Source organism: Salmo salar, chromosome 29 (assembly GCF_965601325.2).
Source record: "Salmo salar chromosome 29, fSalSal1, whole genome shotgun sequence".
Lineage (NCBI taxonomy): Eukaryota > Metazoa > Chordata > Actinopteri > Salmoniformes > Salmonidae > Salmo > Salmo salar.
Window position 1 is genome coordinate 25,586,143 of NC_138319.1, and position 17,149 is coordinate 25,603,291.

Below are 17,149 nucleotides of genomic sequence, written 5' to 3' on the forward strand. Positions count from 1 at the left end.
TTTTTATTTATAAAAAAAGCTGAAATGTCTTGAGTCAATAAGTATTCAACTCCTTTGTTATGGCAAGCCTAAATACGTTCAAGAGTAAAAATTCACATAAAATGTTTTTGCTTAACAAGTCCCATAAGTTGCATGGACTCACTCTGTGTGCAATAATAGTGTTTAACATGATTTTTTAATGACTACCTCATCTCTGTATCCCACACACACAATTATCTGTAAGGTACCTCAGAGGTGCAGTACATTTCAAACACAGATTCAACCACAAAGACCAGGGAGGTTTTCCAATGACTCGCAAAGAATGGCACTTCATGGTAGATAGGTTAAAAAAAAGAAGACATTGAATATTTTTTACATTTTATTTCACCTTTATTTAACCAGGTAGGCCAGTTGAGAACAAGTTCTCATTTACAACTGCGACCTGGCCAAGATAAAGCCAAGCAGTGCGACAAAAACAACAACACAACACATGGGATAAACAAAAGTATAGTCAATAACAATAGAGAAATCTATATACAGTGTGTGCAAATGGAGTAAGGAGGTAAAGCAATAAATAGGCCATAGTAGCAAAGTAATTACAATTTAGCAAATTAACACTGGAGTGATAGATGTGCAAGTAGAAATACTGGTGTGCAAAAGAGCAAAAAAAGTAAATAAAAACAATATGAAGATGAGGTAGTTAGTTGGATGGGCTATTTACAGATGGGCTGTGTACAGCTGCAGCGATCGGTGAGCTGCTCCGATAGCTGATGCTTAAAGTTAGTAAGGGAGATATAAGTCTCCAACTTCAGCGATTTTTTTAAAAATATTTATTTATTTATTTTTGTCCCTTATTTTTTTTTGGGGGGGGGGGGGGGTTAATTTTTGGTAAAAAAAAAATTGCAATTCATTCCAGTCATTGGCAGCAGAGAACTGAAAGAAAAGGAGGCCAAAGCAGGTGTTGGCTTTGGGGATGACCAGTGAGATCTACCTGCTGGAGCGCCTCCTACGGGTGGGTGTTATGGTGACCAGTGAGCTGAGATACGGCGGAGCTTTACCTAGCAAAGACTTATAGATGACCTGGAGTCAGTGGGTATGGCGACGAATATGTGGCAAGAGCCAGCCAACGAGAGCATACAGGTCGCAGTGGTGGGTGGTATATGGGGCTTTGGTGACAAAACGGATGGCACTGTGATAGACTGCATCCAGTTTGCAGAGTAGAGTGTTGGAGGCTATTTTGTAAATGACATCGCCGAAGTCGAGGATCGGTAGGATAGTCAGTTTTACGAGGGTATGTTTGGCAGTGTGAGTGAAGGAGGCTTTGTTGCGAAATAGGAAGCCAATTCTAGATTTAATTTTGGTTGGAGATGCTTAATGTGAGTCTGGAAGGAGAGTTTACAGACTAGCCAGACACCTAGGTATTTGTAGTTGTCCACATATTCTAAGTCCGAACCGTCCAGAGTAGTGATGCTAGTCAGGCGGGCGGGTGCGGGCAGCGATCGGTTGAAGAGCATGCATTTAGTTTTACTAGCGTTTAAGAGCAGTTGGAGGCCATGGAAGGAGTGTTGTATGGCGTTGAAGCTTGTTTGGAGGTTTGTTAACAGAGTGTCCAAAGAAAGGCCAGATGTATACAGAATGGTGTCGTCTGCGTAGAGGTGGATCAAGGAATCACCCGCAGCAAGAGCGACATCATTGATATATACAGAGAAAAGAGCCGGCCTGTGAATTGATAGAGACTGCCAGAGGTCCGGACAACAGGCCCTCCGATTTGACACACTGAACTCTATCTGAGAAGTAGTTGGTGAACCAGGCGAGGCAGTCATTTGAGAAACCAAGGCTGTTGAGTCTGCTGATAAGAATACGGTGATTGACATTAGTTGAAAGCCTTAGCCAGGTCGATGAAGACGGCTGCACAGTACTGTCTTTTATCGATGGCGGTTATGATATCGTTTAGTACCTTGAGCGTGGCTGAGGTGCACCCGTGACCAGCTCGGAAACTGGATTGCACAGCGGAGAAGGTACGGTGGGATTCGAAATGGTCAGTGATCTGTTTGTTAACTTGGCTTTCGAAGACTTTGGAAAGGCAGGGCAGGATGGATATAGGTCTGTAACAGTTTGGGTCTAGAGTGTCACCCCCTTTGAAGAGGGGGATGACCGAGGCAGCTTTCCAATCTTTGGGAATCTCAGACGATACAAAAGAGAGGTTGAACAGACTAGTATTAGGGGTTGCAACAATGGCGGCGGATAATTTTAGAAAGAGAGAGTCCAGATTGTCTAGCCCAGCTGATTTGTACAGGTCCTGGTTTTGCAGCTCTTTCAGAACAGCTGCTATCTGGATTTGGGTGAAGGAGAAGCTCGGGAGGCTTGGGCAAGAGCTGCGGGGGGTGCGGAGCTGATGGTTGGGGTAGCCAGGAGGAAAGCATGGCCAGCCGTAGAGAAATGCTTCTTGAAATTCTTGATTATCGTGGATTTATCAGTGGTGACAGTGTTTCCTAGCCTCAGAGCAGTGGGCAGCAGGGAGGAGGTGCTCTTATTCTCCATGGACTTTACAGATTATCCCTTTGATCATGGTGAAGTTATTAATTACACTTTGGATGGTGTATCAATACACCTAGTCACCACAAAGATACAGACGTCTTTCCTAACTCAGTTGCCGAAGGGGAAGGAAACCGCTCGGGGATTTCACCATGATGCCAATTGGGACTTTTAAACAGTTACAGAGTTGAATGGCTGTGATGATAGGAGCAAACTGAGGATGGATCAACAACGTTGTAGTTACTCCACAAAACTAACCTAATTAACAGAGTGAAAAGAAGCCTGCACAGAATAAACAATATTCCAAATCATGCATCCTGTTTGCAACAAGGCACTAAAGTAATATTGGCAAAAATGTGGCAAAGCAATTCACTTTTTGTCCTGAAGTGTTACGTATGTTTGGTGCAAATTCAATACAACACATTGCTGAGTACCGCTCTCCATATTTTCAGTCATAGTGATGACTGCATCATGTTATGGGTATTCTTGTAATAGTTAAGGACTGGGGAGCTTTTCAGGATAAAAAAGAAATGGAATGGAGCTAAGCACAGGCAAAATCCTAGAGGAAAACCTAGTTCAGTCTGCTTTCTACCAGACACTGGGAGATTAATTCACCTTTCTGCAGGACAATAACTTAAAACACAAGGCCAAATCTACACTGGAGTTGCTTACCAAGAAGACAGTGAATCTTCCTGACTGGCTGAGTTACAGTTTTGACTTAAATGTACTTGAAAATCTATGGCAAGACCTGAAAATGGTTGTCTAGCAATGATCAACAACCAATTTGACAGAATAGAATAATGGGCAAATGTTGCACAATCCAGGTGTGGAAAGCTCTTAGGGACTTACACAGAAAGACTCACAGCTGTAATCGCTGCCGAAGGTGCTTCTACAAAGTATTGCCTCGGGGGTGTGCTTACTTATGTAAATTAGATATTTCTGTATTTCTTTTAAAATACATTTGCAAAAATGTCTAAAACCATCTTTCACTTTGTCATTATGTGATATCGTGTGTAACGGTAGCTAACACTGTTCCATACAGATTTTGCGTACCGCGGCATTCAAACGAGACTGCGATGAAAACTAATGGGACTGTAGCGACTGTGTTGGCATCAAAATCCAGGGCGTTGATTGAGATGGTAATACACCAATAGTATTAGAGAAAAAACTGACCCCTCTGACACTGTACGATACATTGTGACGTATCACGACGTATCGTACGTCACGCATTATGCAACACATTGTGTGGCGTACAGCGTCTTTCCACCAGGGGTAGCGCTTCTCTTGCAGATTAAAAACAAGTGAAAGGAACAGGGAAAGGGGGATACCTCGTCAATTGTACAACTGAATGCATTCATTTTTCGCGTAATCACTGCAAGCCATCATGACTCTCAAAAGTCGCAACAGCCGCAGTTGACTTGTGAAGTTAACTTCAGCGCCGACCTAAAAACCTTATTCAAATTCAACACAAGCCTTCAAATGTATTCTTTTTTTTTTTTTACCCTTTTTAGGTATATAATGACACGTTATATAAACTCTTTATAGTGTTTTATAAACATTTTAGAGGTGATAAGTTGGACAAATCGGGTGAAAAAATCAGTTTCCCTATACGACATATCTCCCCCTTTCACTATTACTCAGTAGCCTTCGCTTCCCCCTCGCAAGTTTTAAAAAGACCAGGCGGAGCTCCATTGCCTTCTTCAATCATGCAGAGACGGGTAGCATGAAGCTCACGTCATTGATTTCGCTGGAAAACAGAAAAAATGTACTTTACAAAGGTATTCATATTACAGTTGACCTGGAAGTATACATTTTTGGGGCCGCTAAACTACGGTCACGTGTATGAAACACTGTCAAGTACGGAAGTTTGTTAGTTATCGTTAGATGGGTGAGAGAAAAAAATCGATACTGAACAAAAATATAAACGCTACATGTGAAGTGTTGGTCCCATGTTTCATGAGCTGAAATAAAAGAGTTAGGTAAATCAGCTTTTAGTTTTTTTGCACCGTGTTTGTGGATCTATCGTCAAAATGTTCTTAAATGTTTTGGTGCCTCTAGGGCAATTCAGAAAGCTGATTGAGGACCTTTTTTGCTGATGAATGTGTTCGTTTTTTATTGGCGTCTTTCTGCTTGTATTTTGTATTTATATTTTGATGTGTGTATTTCTGTAATGTTTCTGTATTTCATCTGTAAAAAAGACCTTGGTCTCAGTATGACTACCTGATAAAATAAAGGTTAAAAAAAAGTATTTTTGAATGACATGATGCATAAGACCGGAGACCTGCTGCTTAACTTTCTCCCAGACATCTTTGGCCTCTTGTCGATTTCAACTTCCCCCTTAATCACTTTATCCTGGCGCCAGGTCTGGGCTTGTATCGTTTTTTTTATCAGTCTAACCATCATCCGCTCAGCCTTCAGGAGGACAAATGACCCGGAACAGGAAAGGAAAATATATTTCACACCTAGCTTTCCATTGTAACCTCAACTCACCTGTCATTTAATGATGTTCAGGTTGTAAAGCTCGTTGTAATGGTGTCATTTCAACCAGCTTTGCCCGCTGAGAAGCTGTATGGAAGAAAGACGTCTCTCTGTAGTCAATTATCGGGTTATACACTGAACAAAAATATAAACGCAACATGTAAAGTGTTGGTCCCATGTTTCATGAGCTGAAATAAAAGATCCCAGAAATATTCCATGTGCATGGCATATCGAGAAGCTAATTAAACAGCATGATCATTACACAGGTGCCCCTTCTGCTGGGGACAATAAAAGGCCACTCTAAAATTTGCAGTTTTGTCACACAACACAACGCCATAGATGTCTCAAGTTTTGAGGAAGCGTGCAATTGGCATTCTGACTGCAGGAATGTCTACCAGAGCTGTTGCCAGAGAATTGACTGTTCTCTACCATAAGCCGCCTCCAACGTCGTTTTAGAGAATTTGGCAGTACGTTCAGCTGGCCTCACAACCGCAAACCACGTGTATTTAATAATTATTATTTTTTTAACTAGGCAAGTCAGTAAAGAACAAATTCTTATTTACAATGACGGCCTAGGAACACTGGGTTAACTGCCTTGTTCAGGGGCAGAATGACAGATTTTTACCTCGTCAGCACAGGGATTCCGTCACGGATCCCTCCGGAACTTTCATCACGCACACATGTCCCCTATTCCCACTGATTAGTATTTGTAAATATGTGCCCTTTGGTTTCCATGGTCTTGTCAATTATTGTTACAATGTCCGTTGGTGCGTGTGAGTAAATGTGCTGTGTGTTTTGGGCTTTCGTGCCCTTGTGGATTGCACAGATGATTATGGGTCTCATCCCGTGTGTTAATCATTGTGTGCTTGTATTATTTATTCGAGGTACTCCTTGCTCTTTTGTTTGGGTTTCAACCCTGTGTTTTTGTTACGTGTTTGTTTGGTCTTCATGCCCTTACACGGCATGCCGTAATTTTGGCTTAATAAAAAACCCTATTACGCATTCCTGCATCTATTTCCCAAATCATTTATACCAACGTGACAGATTCGATCTAGCAACCGGACGGTTTCTAGCCCAATGCTCTAACTACTAGGCTACCTGCCGCTCCGTGTATGGTACTCAGTACCAGAACTCAGGAAAGATTGAGAGGAAGTGGAACGATCTCGCTCATTGTCAGAACAGCCTGAACAGACTGAATGGGCTGATGCAGCTCCCTGAAGAAGAATGGAGGGAATGGGACAAGGAGACAGAGGGAGAAATGGAAGCAGAGGGAGAGAATAGTCCTTAACATGGTTGGTTGAGGGGGTGACTATGATATCCAACAGGCCTGGGAACTTAGTATTTCTGAATCATTTGGCATCAAAACACTTTTTGGACAGATTTACTATGCGATTGCATCAAGTGCAAAGCTTGAATTTGTTTGTTTTTAAGGAAATTGAACTTGGAGTACAGAACAACAATAAAAGAATGAGCTTGAGGAGAAGGTATAATTTAAGTAAATAGTTATATTTTAGCTTTGTCCTTGGTGTTTTATCCTTTAATGAGAAAAGCATTGCAAACACATAATAAATATGTTTCAATAATAATCCTTGGATTGGAAAGTAGCCTAAAGCTTTTCTTCCATTCATTGAAAGCTAGCCTAGTGGCCACAGTAGCGCTGACTGTGGATGTGCTTATTATTATCTCATTCTAATGAAGCTGTCATCTACAGTTAGAAAGGGAAAAACCACTTGCCTGAAGCGTCAATTAAGCACACAGTGGTATGAAGCATTCAGTCTGTAGGGCTCAGAAGAGATCATGGAAGAGTGGTAGTACAAGATCACAGTATGCATAAAAGGTTAAGTGTGAATATTCATAAGGTAAATGGTCTTTGAAGTGTTGTTGGAAAGGGGAACATCTATTGCACTCTCAACATTCAATTGCTCTCACACACGCATGCATGCACACAGTCACGCACAAACACACCTGTCTTCCTGTGATCTGTAGTGAGGGAGGGATGTTGCCCAGAGCAGGAGGCTTAAATGAATAAGACATGGTGCAGGAGTAGAGGTGAGGATCAGAAAGCGAGCACCCTAGGCTAACGCAGAGCCAGTGAAGGGAGCCCTGATGGAGAGGTGAGGAGGGAGAAGGTCCTCCTTCTCCCTCAGAAGGGAAAGCGAGCACCCTAGGCTAATGCAAAGCCAGTGAAGGGAGCCCTGATGGAGAGGTGAGGAGGGAGAAGGAGGACAAGATGGAGTGCAGTAGAGCGACAGAGAGCAAGACTAAGAATGCCCTTGGTGGTGTGAAACAGGGATGGATAGATGGCAGGGGTCAGTGAAAGAGAGAAAGCCCTGGGGTCTTTGAAATGAGAAGAAAGACGACAGGGGATGTTTGGGTCTGTATAGCGAGAGAGGGGGAGTGGTGGATGGTGAAGGTGGAAATGATGGACTGTTGGGGTGGACAGTAAATGCCATAAAGGCAGTGCATGGTCGGAAGGAGAAGATGAAGTGATCTCAGGTGACTGGAAGGGTAGACAACAGAAAAAATGCAGCATTGAGACGGAATAAAGATTGGACTCTGAGGGAGGGAAAAAGACAGGCAGACAGACGGTTGAAGAATATGGGCAGCCAAGTGTTTGTTTAGGATGAAATTAGGTGAGAACAGATCAAAACCGGGAGGAGAAGAGATGGAAAGAGGATAGGGGGAGAAGAGCTGGAAAGATGATAGAGGGAGAAGAGATGGAAAGAGGATAGGAGTAGAAGAGATGGAAAGAGGATAGGAGGAGAAGAGATTGAAAGAGGATAGGAGGAGAAGAGATGGAAAGAGGATAGGAGGAGAAGAGATTGAAAGAGGATAGCTTACCTTAGGTTTAGCTTTACATGGATGCAAAATATGGAACAGTAATAGCATACAAGAGGGTTGGATTGGATTTATAGAATGCTTTCCTAGATGCTCTTAAGTGCTTTACATTGACATGATGGAAATGTGCTGATGCAAAGGATAGAAAAAGAAAAGTAGGTATGGAGTGAGGCGAAAGAGGTAGATATTCAGGACAGAGTCTGAATGGTAGACTGCCACACAGGAGGTGGAATAGCAAAGACTGTATAGGACATGAGGACAGACCCAAACTGTCCTAGAGGGAATGAGTGATTACAGAAGAGGGACCAAACAGAGAAGACCGAGTGAGAGACAGGAGTGATGACAACTCCAGCGGAGGAGTGAGCAAGATGAGACTCCTGTCTATAAACCTGGGGAGGGGACAGGTCAGGTGTAGCCAATCGCTGAACACAGAAGGTCACTTTTAACTGGAACAATGAACGTCAAACGAATACATTCAAAATGCAAAGAGGATCATTTATATGTGTGCTAAACAAGGTCAAAGGAATATATTAAAGTGCAGAGAGAAGCAATTGAGCATGTAACGTCCTGAGTGTTGTTCATTACTATGGCAAAATGATCCACAGTAATGCGGTAGTTTTTAATCTTGATACAAGGCTGTGAATATTGCAGTGCAGGGAAGTGCTATCGATAGCATAGCGCTCAGCATTTGGCCAGGGAATTCTAAAAACCCAGAATTGTCACTCTTTCACACCAACTTTTTGAATGTTGTTATGATGGTAATTTTGTCACCTCTTATGGACAATTAGTTATTCTAGCAGATAATGAATGCTCCCAACAACAATCTGTCCCCAATTAACACTCAACCAGAGCCATATTCTCAGCTCTCATGGCTCTTGACTGAAACAGCATTCAGAAATGGGCTTTTATCGTCCTTGTCTGATAAAGGGCAAAGTCATTGTGAAGATAAGAACAACTTTTATCTCTCTATTGCAATGTTCTACTCTCTCTGGAGCGGGTCTTCGCGACTGCAGGCATCTTGGAAGCCTGTTCGAGAGTTTGGTATAGAATCTAGGAGCTAGGACGGACGTAATCAATATAACTATTTGTTTAGCACTTTTGAAATGTACAGTGACAGAATTCAGAACATGGGCCGTTCTTACAGTGCTCTCCCTGTACACCAAGTTAGAACCGTAGAATAAATAAAGGGGGTATATAAGCAGACAATGAACGCTCTTACAATATTCAATGATTACCTTTCTCTAAAACAGGTTATAGGCTACAGTAGAACAGTCAGAACAGTAGGTGAAATTAATAGTGGTAAATAGACCAAATTATCAGTGTGAAGCACATGGGCTAATAACATCTTACTACACAACATACATGTAGTATTACTTTCTTAGCTACAGTATACCTATCTCCCTGGCATATTACATCATTTATGAAGCAGCATACAATACATTTTTGAACTCACGTTGTTGTGCTCGGCTCACTTGAACAGGAAGGTGGCGTGGTGGTCCTCTAAGTTAACAGTTGTTTTGAGCATGACACAAGTCATGCTTCATTGACAGCATGGCCAATGTTGAATGTTTATCATTTTAAACTTGGAAAAGATCCCCTTAATCCCAGATTTGGGAACACACAGCCACTGTCCCTGATTCCTTCCAAGCCACTCGTTGAATTTGCGATTTCCAACTTGTGTATAATGTTTATGTCCAATGGCCGATGAGCACTGATACATTTTATCTATAATTTCTCTTCATTTTTTCTCTTCATATGACAAGAATTAAAAATTATTTGCCAGTAGATTGTCGATTGATTCATGATGATGACTGCTTGATAAGATTGTGAATGAATGATGTTGACATGATCAGTCCAAGCCTCTGTACATATAACGTGATTTGACGTCATCTTATCTGTGGCCAATAACCTTGAGCCTTCTTGGATGGGCACTTCTATGGCAACAGCCGAAGGGCTAAAATTCTCTTTTTTTTCTCTAAAAGTCTCCTCTTACACTTGGCAGTAACGTAAAGTCTCCATGAGTGACAAAACACTGAGCCAATCACGGCACAAAGCTCCGTATTTTCTGCTGGCTTGCCCTACCACCACAGAAAGCACTGAGTTAGGCTGAAACACCTGTCTTTTGGAGCTGCCTTACTCAAGAAAACAATGATAAATATTATTCATACATTGTTTGCAAACTGATATGTGACGTATTCATTCCAAAATAACATGCAAAACAAGCAAGCCCAAATGCCCTGAATGACGGATCGCCACTGCTCCCACTGCAAATCCCACTTCTAACATCAATGTAGAGAATCCCACTTCTGATATCAATGTAGAGAATCCCACTTCTGACATCAATGTAGAGAATCCCACTTCTGACATCAATGTAGAGAATCCCACTTCTGACATCAATGTAGAGAATCCCACTTCTGACATCAATGTAGAGAATCCCACTTCTGACATCAATGTAGAGAATCCCACTTCTGACATCAATGTAGAGAATCCCACTTCTGATATCAATGTAGAGAATCCCACTTCTGACATCAATGTAGAGAATCCCACTTCTGACATCAATGTAGAGAATCCCACTTCTGACATCAATGTAGAGAATCCCACTTCTGACATCAATGTAGAGAATCCCACTTCTGATATCAATGTAGAGAATCCCACTTCTGACATCAATGTAGAGAATCCCACTTCTGATATCAATGTAGAGAATCCCACTTCTGATATCAATGTAGAGAATCCCACTTCTGATATCAATGTAGAGAATCCCACTTCTGACATCAATGTAGAGAATCCCACTTCTGACATCAATGTAGAGAATCCCACTTCTGATATCAATGTAGGGAATCCCACTTCTGATATCAATGTAGAGAATACTACTTCTGATATCAATGTAGAGAATCCCACTTCTGATATCAATGTAGAGAATCCCACTTCTGACATCAATGTAGAGAATCCCACTTCTGACATAAATGTAGAGAATCCCACTTCTGACATCAATGTAGAGAATACTACTTCTGTCACCAATATGCAGAATCTAGGTGTCCACCTTAAGTGTCCACCTTACGTACGATCGCAAGGATATTGCACATAGGACTATTATCAGGCATTATGAAAACTTTGTGAAATAATCTTTCTTGCTCTGTTTCTTTGCTCTCCCTCTGTTGTACAGGTAATGATCTACTCTATCGCACACGTGAGGGGGATGTTGTCAGGTTCAACATGGAGACATACGAGAGGACGGTATTGGTGCACAACAAAAAGTTTGTGAGTCTCTCCAACTTTCTCATATTTCCACAGTAGATGCATCCCTATAGGCCAAAGAACAGACTGGTTTTTGCATGAATTGAATTCAAACTTTTCTTTTTGCGTCAGCATATCAAAGCACCCAAAGCTCTTATTGTGAAGCCTACTGAAACGATACATCATTAGCACATCGTTTGATCTGGCTCGTTATCATTTGGGTTCGCTACGCATCAAATGTTTTTGACGAAAATGCAACATCAGTGTCTAAACGGCCGAGGTGACGACGTACAGTATGTTCGTCCCTCCGAAATCAGAAAGAGCCATGACAAGATTAATGCGTCTGCCGACCAAGTCCGCGCTGAGCAATCCGTCAAATGCCGTCATTTAAGGATCGCCTTAATGAAAAAACACTACGCATGGTTAAAGGTCTCATCTTTTGTGTTTTCTTTCTCTCTGCTTTTCAGGAAATGTACAAAGCCAGCAAGTATGAAGTGTCTCCTGACATGAAGCATGTGCTGCTCGCCTACAACATGGCACCAGTGAGCTCCTTCATTTGTTTGCTTGTTTTTTGAATTAGCAGAATGACAGGCACATACTTCAGTGGGCTCTGAGGGGAAACGTGGTGAGGCGGTGGGGGAGAAAAGTAATCATGGCGTCCGGATAGAGGCCTGTCGCACCCCACTACCTCTCATCCACTATAGAGAGAAAACAGCTGAGTGGCACTGTACTCTTCTGATAGAGGCCAAAACACAAACAAACCCCATAACACAGCTGAGAAAGGGGGATGTGGAAGGGATGGAGGGAATGGGAAAACAAAGAGAGGGAATGGGAAAACAAATGGAGGGAATGGGGCAAGCCTGAGAGTAGAGAGATTTGAGGTAGCAAGAGTGTGAGAGAGGGAGGGGAGGAAAGGATAAAGAGAGGGATGGGAGGTTTTTCTGCTACAGCGATTACTGCATTATGTAATGGCTCAGGTAGCTAACTCAGCTGGAAGATTACTGCAATGTGAGATCCAGGACACAGAGTCTGAAAAATAATCAGTATGTCAGGGAATAGAATCCCATTGGCTCAGAAAGACACGGAGAGAGAGTAGACACTGTTAAAGTAGGGAGGAAAAGGTGTAGACCTGGCTTAACCTTGCCATATATATCAGGAACAGTGTGGTATCAGGAACATTGTGGTATCAGGAACAGTGAAGTGTCACCAAAGGTGCAAGACTGGGAAAGTGTAATGGCACAGCAGGGAGTGTGTGTGTGTGTGTGTGTGTGTGTGTGTGTGTGTGTGTGTGTGTGTGTGTGTGTGTGTGTGTGTGTGTGTGTGTGTGTGTGTGTGTGTGTGTGTGTGTTAGACAGTGCATTTGTTATTTTAATCATCCCTCCATAGCCCTGGTGGATGACAGCTCCGTCCCCCTGCTGTCATTGCTCTCTCTCCATATGTCACGCTACTGCTTGCCCTTCATAGAAGCCCCCCTCTTTCTCTTTCTCTCTCTATCTCTCTCTTTCTCGCTTGTCAATCCCTCTCTTTCTCTCCCCCAACTCTGAGGGGGGTATTCAGATGGACTACTGTAACAAGTGGTCCATACTTATCTCCTGCTTCATTAAGAAGCATTCTACATGTCCTCTCTCAGTCCAGGGCCTGCTAGTAGAATGCAGTGCAGACATGATTCCCACTGGGGCCAACCATACGAAGAATGTATGCGTGTATGACTGACTGTAAGTCTCTTTGGATACAAGGGTCTGCTAAATGGCATATATTATATTATGAACACTGCATTTGTGCCCTGGACTTAGTGACTCATTGTCAAGGAATATTACATTTGAGCAAATACAGAATAACTTTGTAGAATACAATATAACCTCCCAACCAAATGCTTATACATTCTGATGATAGTTAGCTACTAAAACATGGTTCAATGGCCAAGTACCTCATGATAGTCTTCAATCATTCTTCTTCTAGGTGTACCAGCACTCGTTCACTGCCTTCTACATCATCTGCAGCCTGGAGACTCCGTAAGTAGCTGAAACCAACCAATGCTTCCCCTCCCCTCCGCTCTCCTCTACTCTCTTCGGCCCAGTCAGTCAAGTCTCTGCGCTGCCACCCCGTGAAGACGAGGAGAACTGCAGGCCAGGGGACTTGATGACCTCATCCATCCTCACCTCCAGACTAAGACAAAGGGCCTGTGACACCTCTAATTTTCTGTCGTGCAGCACACAGCACTTTTCTAAATGAACAGAAAGTGGCAGCGATATATAAAGCACCAGTATTTATAGGTGCTCGTAAACCTCTTGGGCTAAGCTGTACGACACTGGTATATCTGGGCAGGAGCAGAGCAGGCTGCTGGTGTGGTGCACTGGAGGTTTTTTATAATGCTGTGCTTTGAGGATCCACTAAGTAAGATGTTCTTTATAAAGAAGGTGCTCAGTCGTTTAATGAGGGGCAGTTAAAGGTGTGTGTTGTTAAATAAAGGTTAAATAAAAAGTATGTAGTGTGGGTGTGTGTAGTCTAAATGTGGTCTCTCCTCTGTGCTGCAGGGAGACATGGAACCTGAACCCTCCAGAGGTGCGGAACGCCCAACTGCAGTACGCAGGCTGGGGACCCACGGGCCAGCAGCTGGTAAGAACTACAACTCCCAGCAGCACCCTCTCTGTCTCACCCATACTCCATACCCCAATGTCACTCCTATTTGGCAAACCATGTCTAGTTATAATGTATTTCTAAACTGAGAGTACAATAGGAATGCACTGTATCAATGACCTTTCCTATGGCCATGTATGTCTGTTAAACTATCACTAGCTACCAGGCAGTCTAGCCACCGAGAGAACATTAATAAGCATCAGTCTAGTGGTTCTCGGAGCAGACAGACTGTGAGTGATTACATCCTCCAGCACAATGCAATTAATTACCTGTAATCTCCTCAGCGGATTAATTAGTGAAGTCACTGGATTGATATCACACACTCTCTCCCAGTATTAATCATCAAACAGCCCTGATTCCAACAGTCGCTTTCTTTTTAAGGAGCTCCCCTCCCAGCAACAGATGCTTGCCCTCTGAGCTGTGATGCTTGTTGTCAACGATAGGATGCATGGGCGGGAGAGGAAGGTGTCTGCCGACGTGCGTTCATATAATATGTGAACGCTCCTCTCTCTCTCTCTCTCTCTCTCTCTCTCTCTCTCTCTCTCTCTCTCTCCTCCCTCTCTCTCTCTCTCTCCTCCCTCTCTCTCTCCTCCCTCTCTCTCTCTCTCTCCTCCCTCTCTCTCCTCCCTCTCTCTCCTCCCTCTCTCTCTCCTCTCTCTCTCTCCTCTCTCTCTCTCTCTCTCTCTCTCTCTCTCCTCCCTCTCTCTTGCATGTGTGTATATTATGCGTCCGCACACACACACACACACACACACACTAACATCAACCCATCTGTTATCATATTTCTCAAGCCCCTCCCCTCTTGATCCTCTCTTTATCACACACAAACCCACACAGTTTTCTTGTCCCATGTCAAAAAGTAGTAGAATTGGGTTAAATACACATTGTTCAGAGGACAGGCAGCTATGTCTGTGTGGATGAACACTGTTCATATAACTCCAGCTTTAGCAGTAAGTGGTCCTCTTCCTTTAAATTGGAGTTGAATCCCCTACTGAGACGCTGCGCTTTGCTTGCTCTCTACCTTCCTCTCCCTCCCTCCCTGTCTCCCTCGCTCTTTCTCCCCCTCCTTTGCTCTACTTTTCTCTCTTTGTGAGGCTAATCTCCAGAGTTGTCAACCAGCCCACAATATGACCACACATCTCCCCAGACTCTGTGTGTGTATATGGGAGGTAGGGCTGGTCGGTATACCGTATTTGATGCACGGACCGGTTTGGGATTTCACTTTACCTTCTATAACGAATGTTTGGTTTGTTAAATGGGATACGCCGTGTGTAACGTTCGTTTTTATAGTTTACTTCGCTACTTGAGTCATCTCTCTCCGCTCTCTCTCTCTCACAGAACTGTCACTGCACCCATCACTCAAGGAGCGCCTTTGTTGTTCCTCAACCACGAGACACTTGAGTTCAGGCTCAAATCAAATTTTATTGGTCACATACACATGTTTAGTAGATGTTATTGCGGGTGTAGCGAAATGCTTGTGGTTAATGCAGAACATGCAACAATGTTGATGACAATGATGCTCTTTTTACTTTGCTTCTTAATATAAATCCTAAAGTGTTCTATAGTTACACTATTAGTTTGTGTTTCTTACATCTGGAAACTGCTAGGTTATCTTTTCTTAGCTAGTTAGGCCTAAATCTTGTTAGCCGCTAATCGCTAGCTAGCTAGCTAATAAATGTACAAATTTAGAGCAAACGTAATTAGCTATACAGCCTGATAACGCCAGCGATGGTGCAACAGTATCATCTAAATCAAAGAGGAAAGTGCGAAGCATGAATATGTTAACTACATGAAGTAGCTAAGAGAAAACATTCAATGTAGCTAAAGATTATTGGGTCCCCTAGGAAACACTTGTCAACACTTTCACTTTCTCCTCCCTGGTGTTTTAATTTGTTGTCGTGTCAAACAACGCTGAATTCAAAGTGCCCACTATCTATACTAACTATAATTAAAACAATCATTCTATTTCCAATGATTCCAACAGTTCACCCAAGTGTTTTGCTCTAAATTGCAAGTCAAATCGCAATTGCAACATTTGGTTAAAAATGAGGCCTATTTTTTTGCCCATATTGTGCAGCCCTACGTGGCAGTGTGGAAATGATCACAAATGAGTGCAGAAATTGATGAAAATGTTGAAAAATGTATTTTTGGTTGAATTGAACAGTATAAAACAATCAGAATGGAGAAAGACCCATTGAAATCACTTAGAACGTATGTGTTGCCACCCTAAAAGGTCACTCACTACTCATATAGCACATTTAGCAAATACCGTCACACTGTCCAATTTCTTTCAAATACCGTGATATGAAATTTTGGCCATATCGCCCAGCCCTAATAGGTGGTAACTTGGGCAGTGTTTCTACCTCCTTCAGAAGTGGGCCAAGCTCACCGTGTTACTCTCTGCCCTGGGCTAGATCCTGTTGTAAAACTGGGCCCTCAGTCCATCTGCACAGAGGTGAATTCAAACACACCTGTGTTCCCCTGGCCTACCTATCCACATAATGAACATTGCCCAGCCCCCCCCTTTGTCTGCAAGATAGCACAAGGTTAAGACAAAATGAGTCAGAGGAAAGGTAGGAACCGGACTATACCTTTGCTTTGGCCATTGTGATGCTATTGCATTGCCTTAACTGCTGCAAGGAAAGGGAACATACTCGATCATCCATGAGGAGAGGTCAACTATTGTTGAAGTATTTCTTTATTTAAAAGAGAATATCTTTCAGACTGTGTTTATATAGCATGATTCAGTCCATGTCAGTAACAGAGATTACACGGGAACCAACGGAAAGCTCAAGGCCAAAGTTATTGAGCTATCCTTAGTTACCTTCTATTGATTTCAATATAAGCCCTACGAGCTCTGCAACTGAAACCCACCCGTTAAGAGCCTTTAATAACATGAGCATTATATTTTATCGTCATTGATTTGATATGGCAGATAGAGGTTTTAAAGTTTTTTTTGTGGGTAGAGAATCTGTAATGTGTGAAGAGGAACTATAATATGCTACTACTAACAGTGGACAGAGAGGAGGGCAATGCTGTAGCCCATTAAGGATCAATCTGCAATTAGGACTTGTATTGATGTACAATATTGGTGTTCAATGTGGTGAGGTAAAGGATTCATTATGCAGTACATTCTTTTTCTCTCTTGATCTCCTTCTTTCTCTGTGCTTTCTCTCTCTTTCTCTCTGCTGAGCCGGAGTTATCAATCAATACTTAGACATACAGTAATATGGAGACAATATTATGTCCGTGACATGATGAAAGTATAATCCAATAGCGAGGAGGCAGAAGGGTAAGTTGAGGCTATTTACTAGATTGTGCAGGTAGCAAACATGACTGCCATGTTGGCAGGTGACTGTGAACTTCAACACACGTGATATGTGTTTTTAATTGTATTCAACAAGGCCTGCTATATCGTGGCTTGACAAACAAGCCAATATTGCTGCAA

The 17,149-nt window shown here is 42.6% G+C and overlaps 1 protein-coding gene across 2 annotated transcripts in view; it reads left to right on the forward strand.

Annotated features, from left to right (window-relative positions):
* Window positions 1-17,149, forward strand: part of LOC106590427 (A-type potassium channel modulatory protein DPP6) — a 293,267-nt gene that overhangs the window by 252,127 nt on the left and 23,991 nt on the right. For both annotated transcript variants that reach the window (XM_014181451.3, XM_014181452.3), the window contains exons 4-7: window positions 10,994-11,088; window positions 11,532-11,606; window positions 13,024-13,076; window positions 13,599-13,680. In XM_014181451.3, coding sequence (XP_014036926.2) covers window positions 10,994-11,088; window positions 11,532-11,606; window positions 13,024-13,076; window positions 13,599-13,680 — 305 coding nt within the window. The remainder of the gene's footprint in view (window positions 1-10,993; window positions 11,089-11,531; window positions 11,607-13,023; window positions 13,077-13,598; window positions 13,681-17,149) is intronic.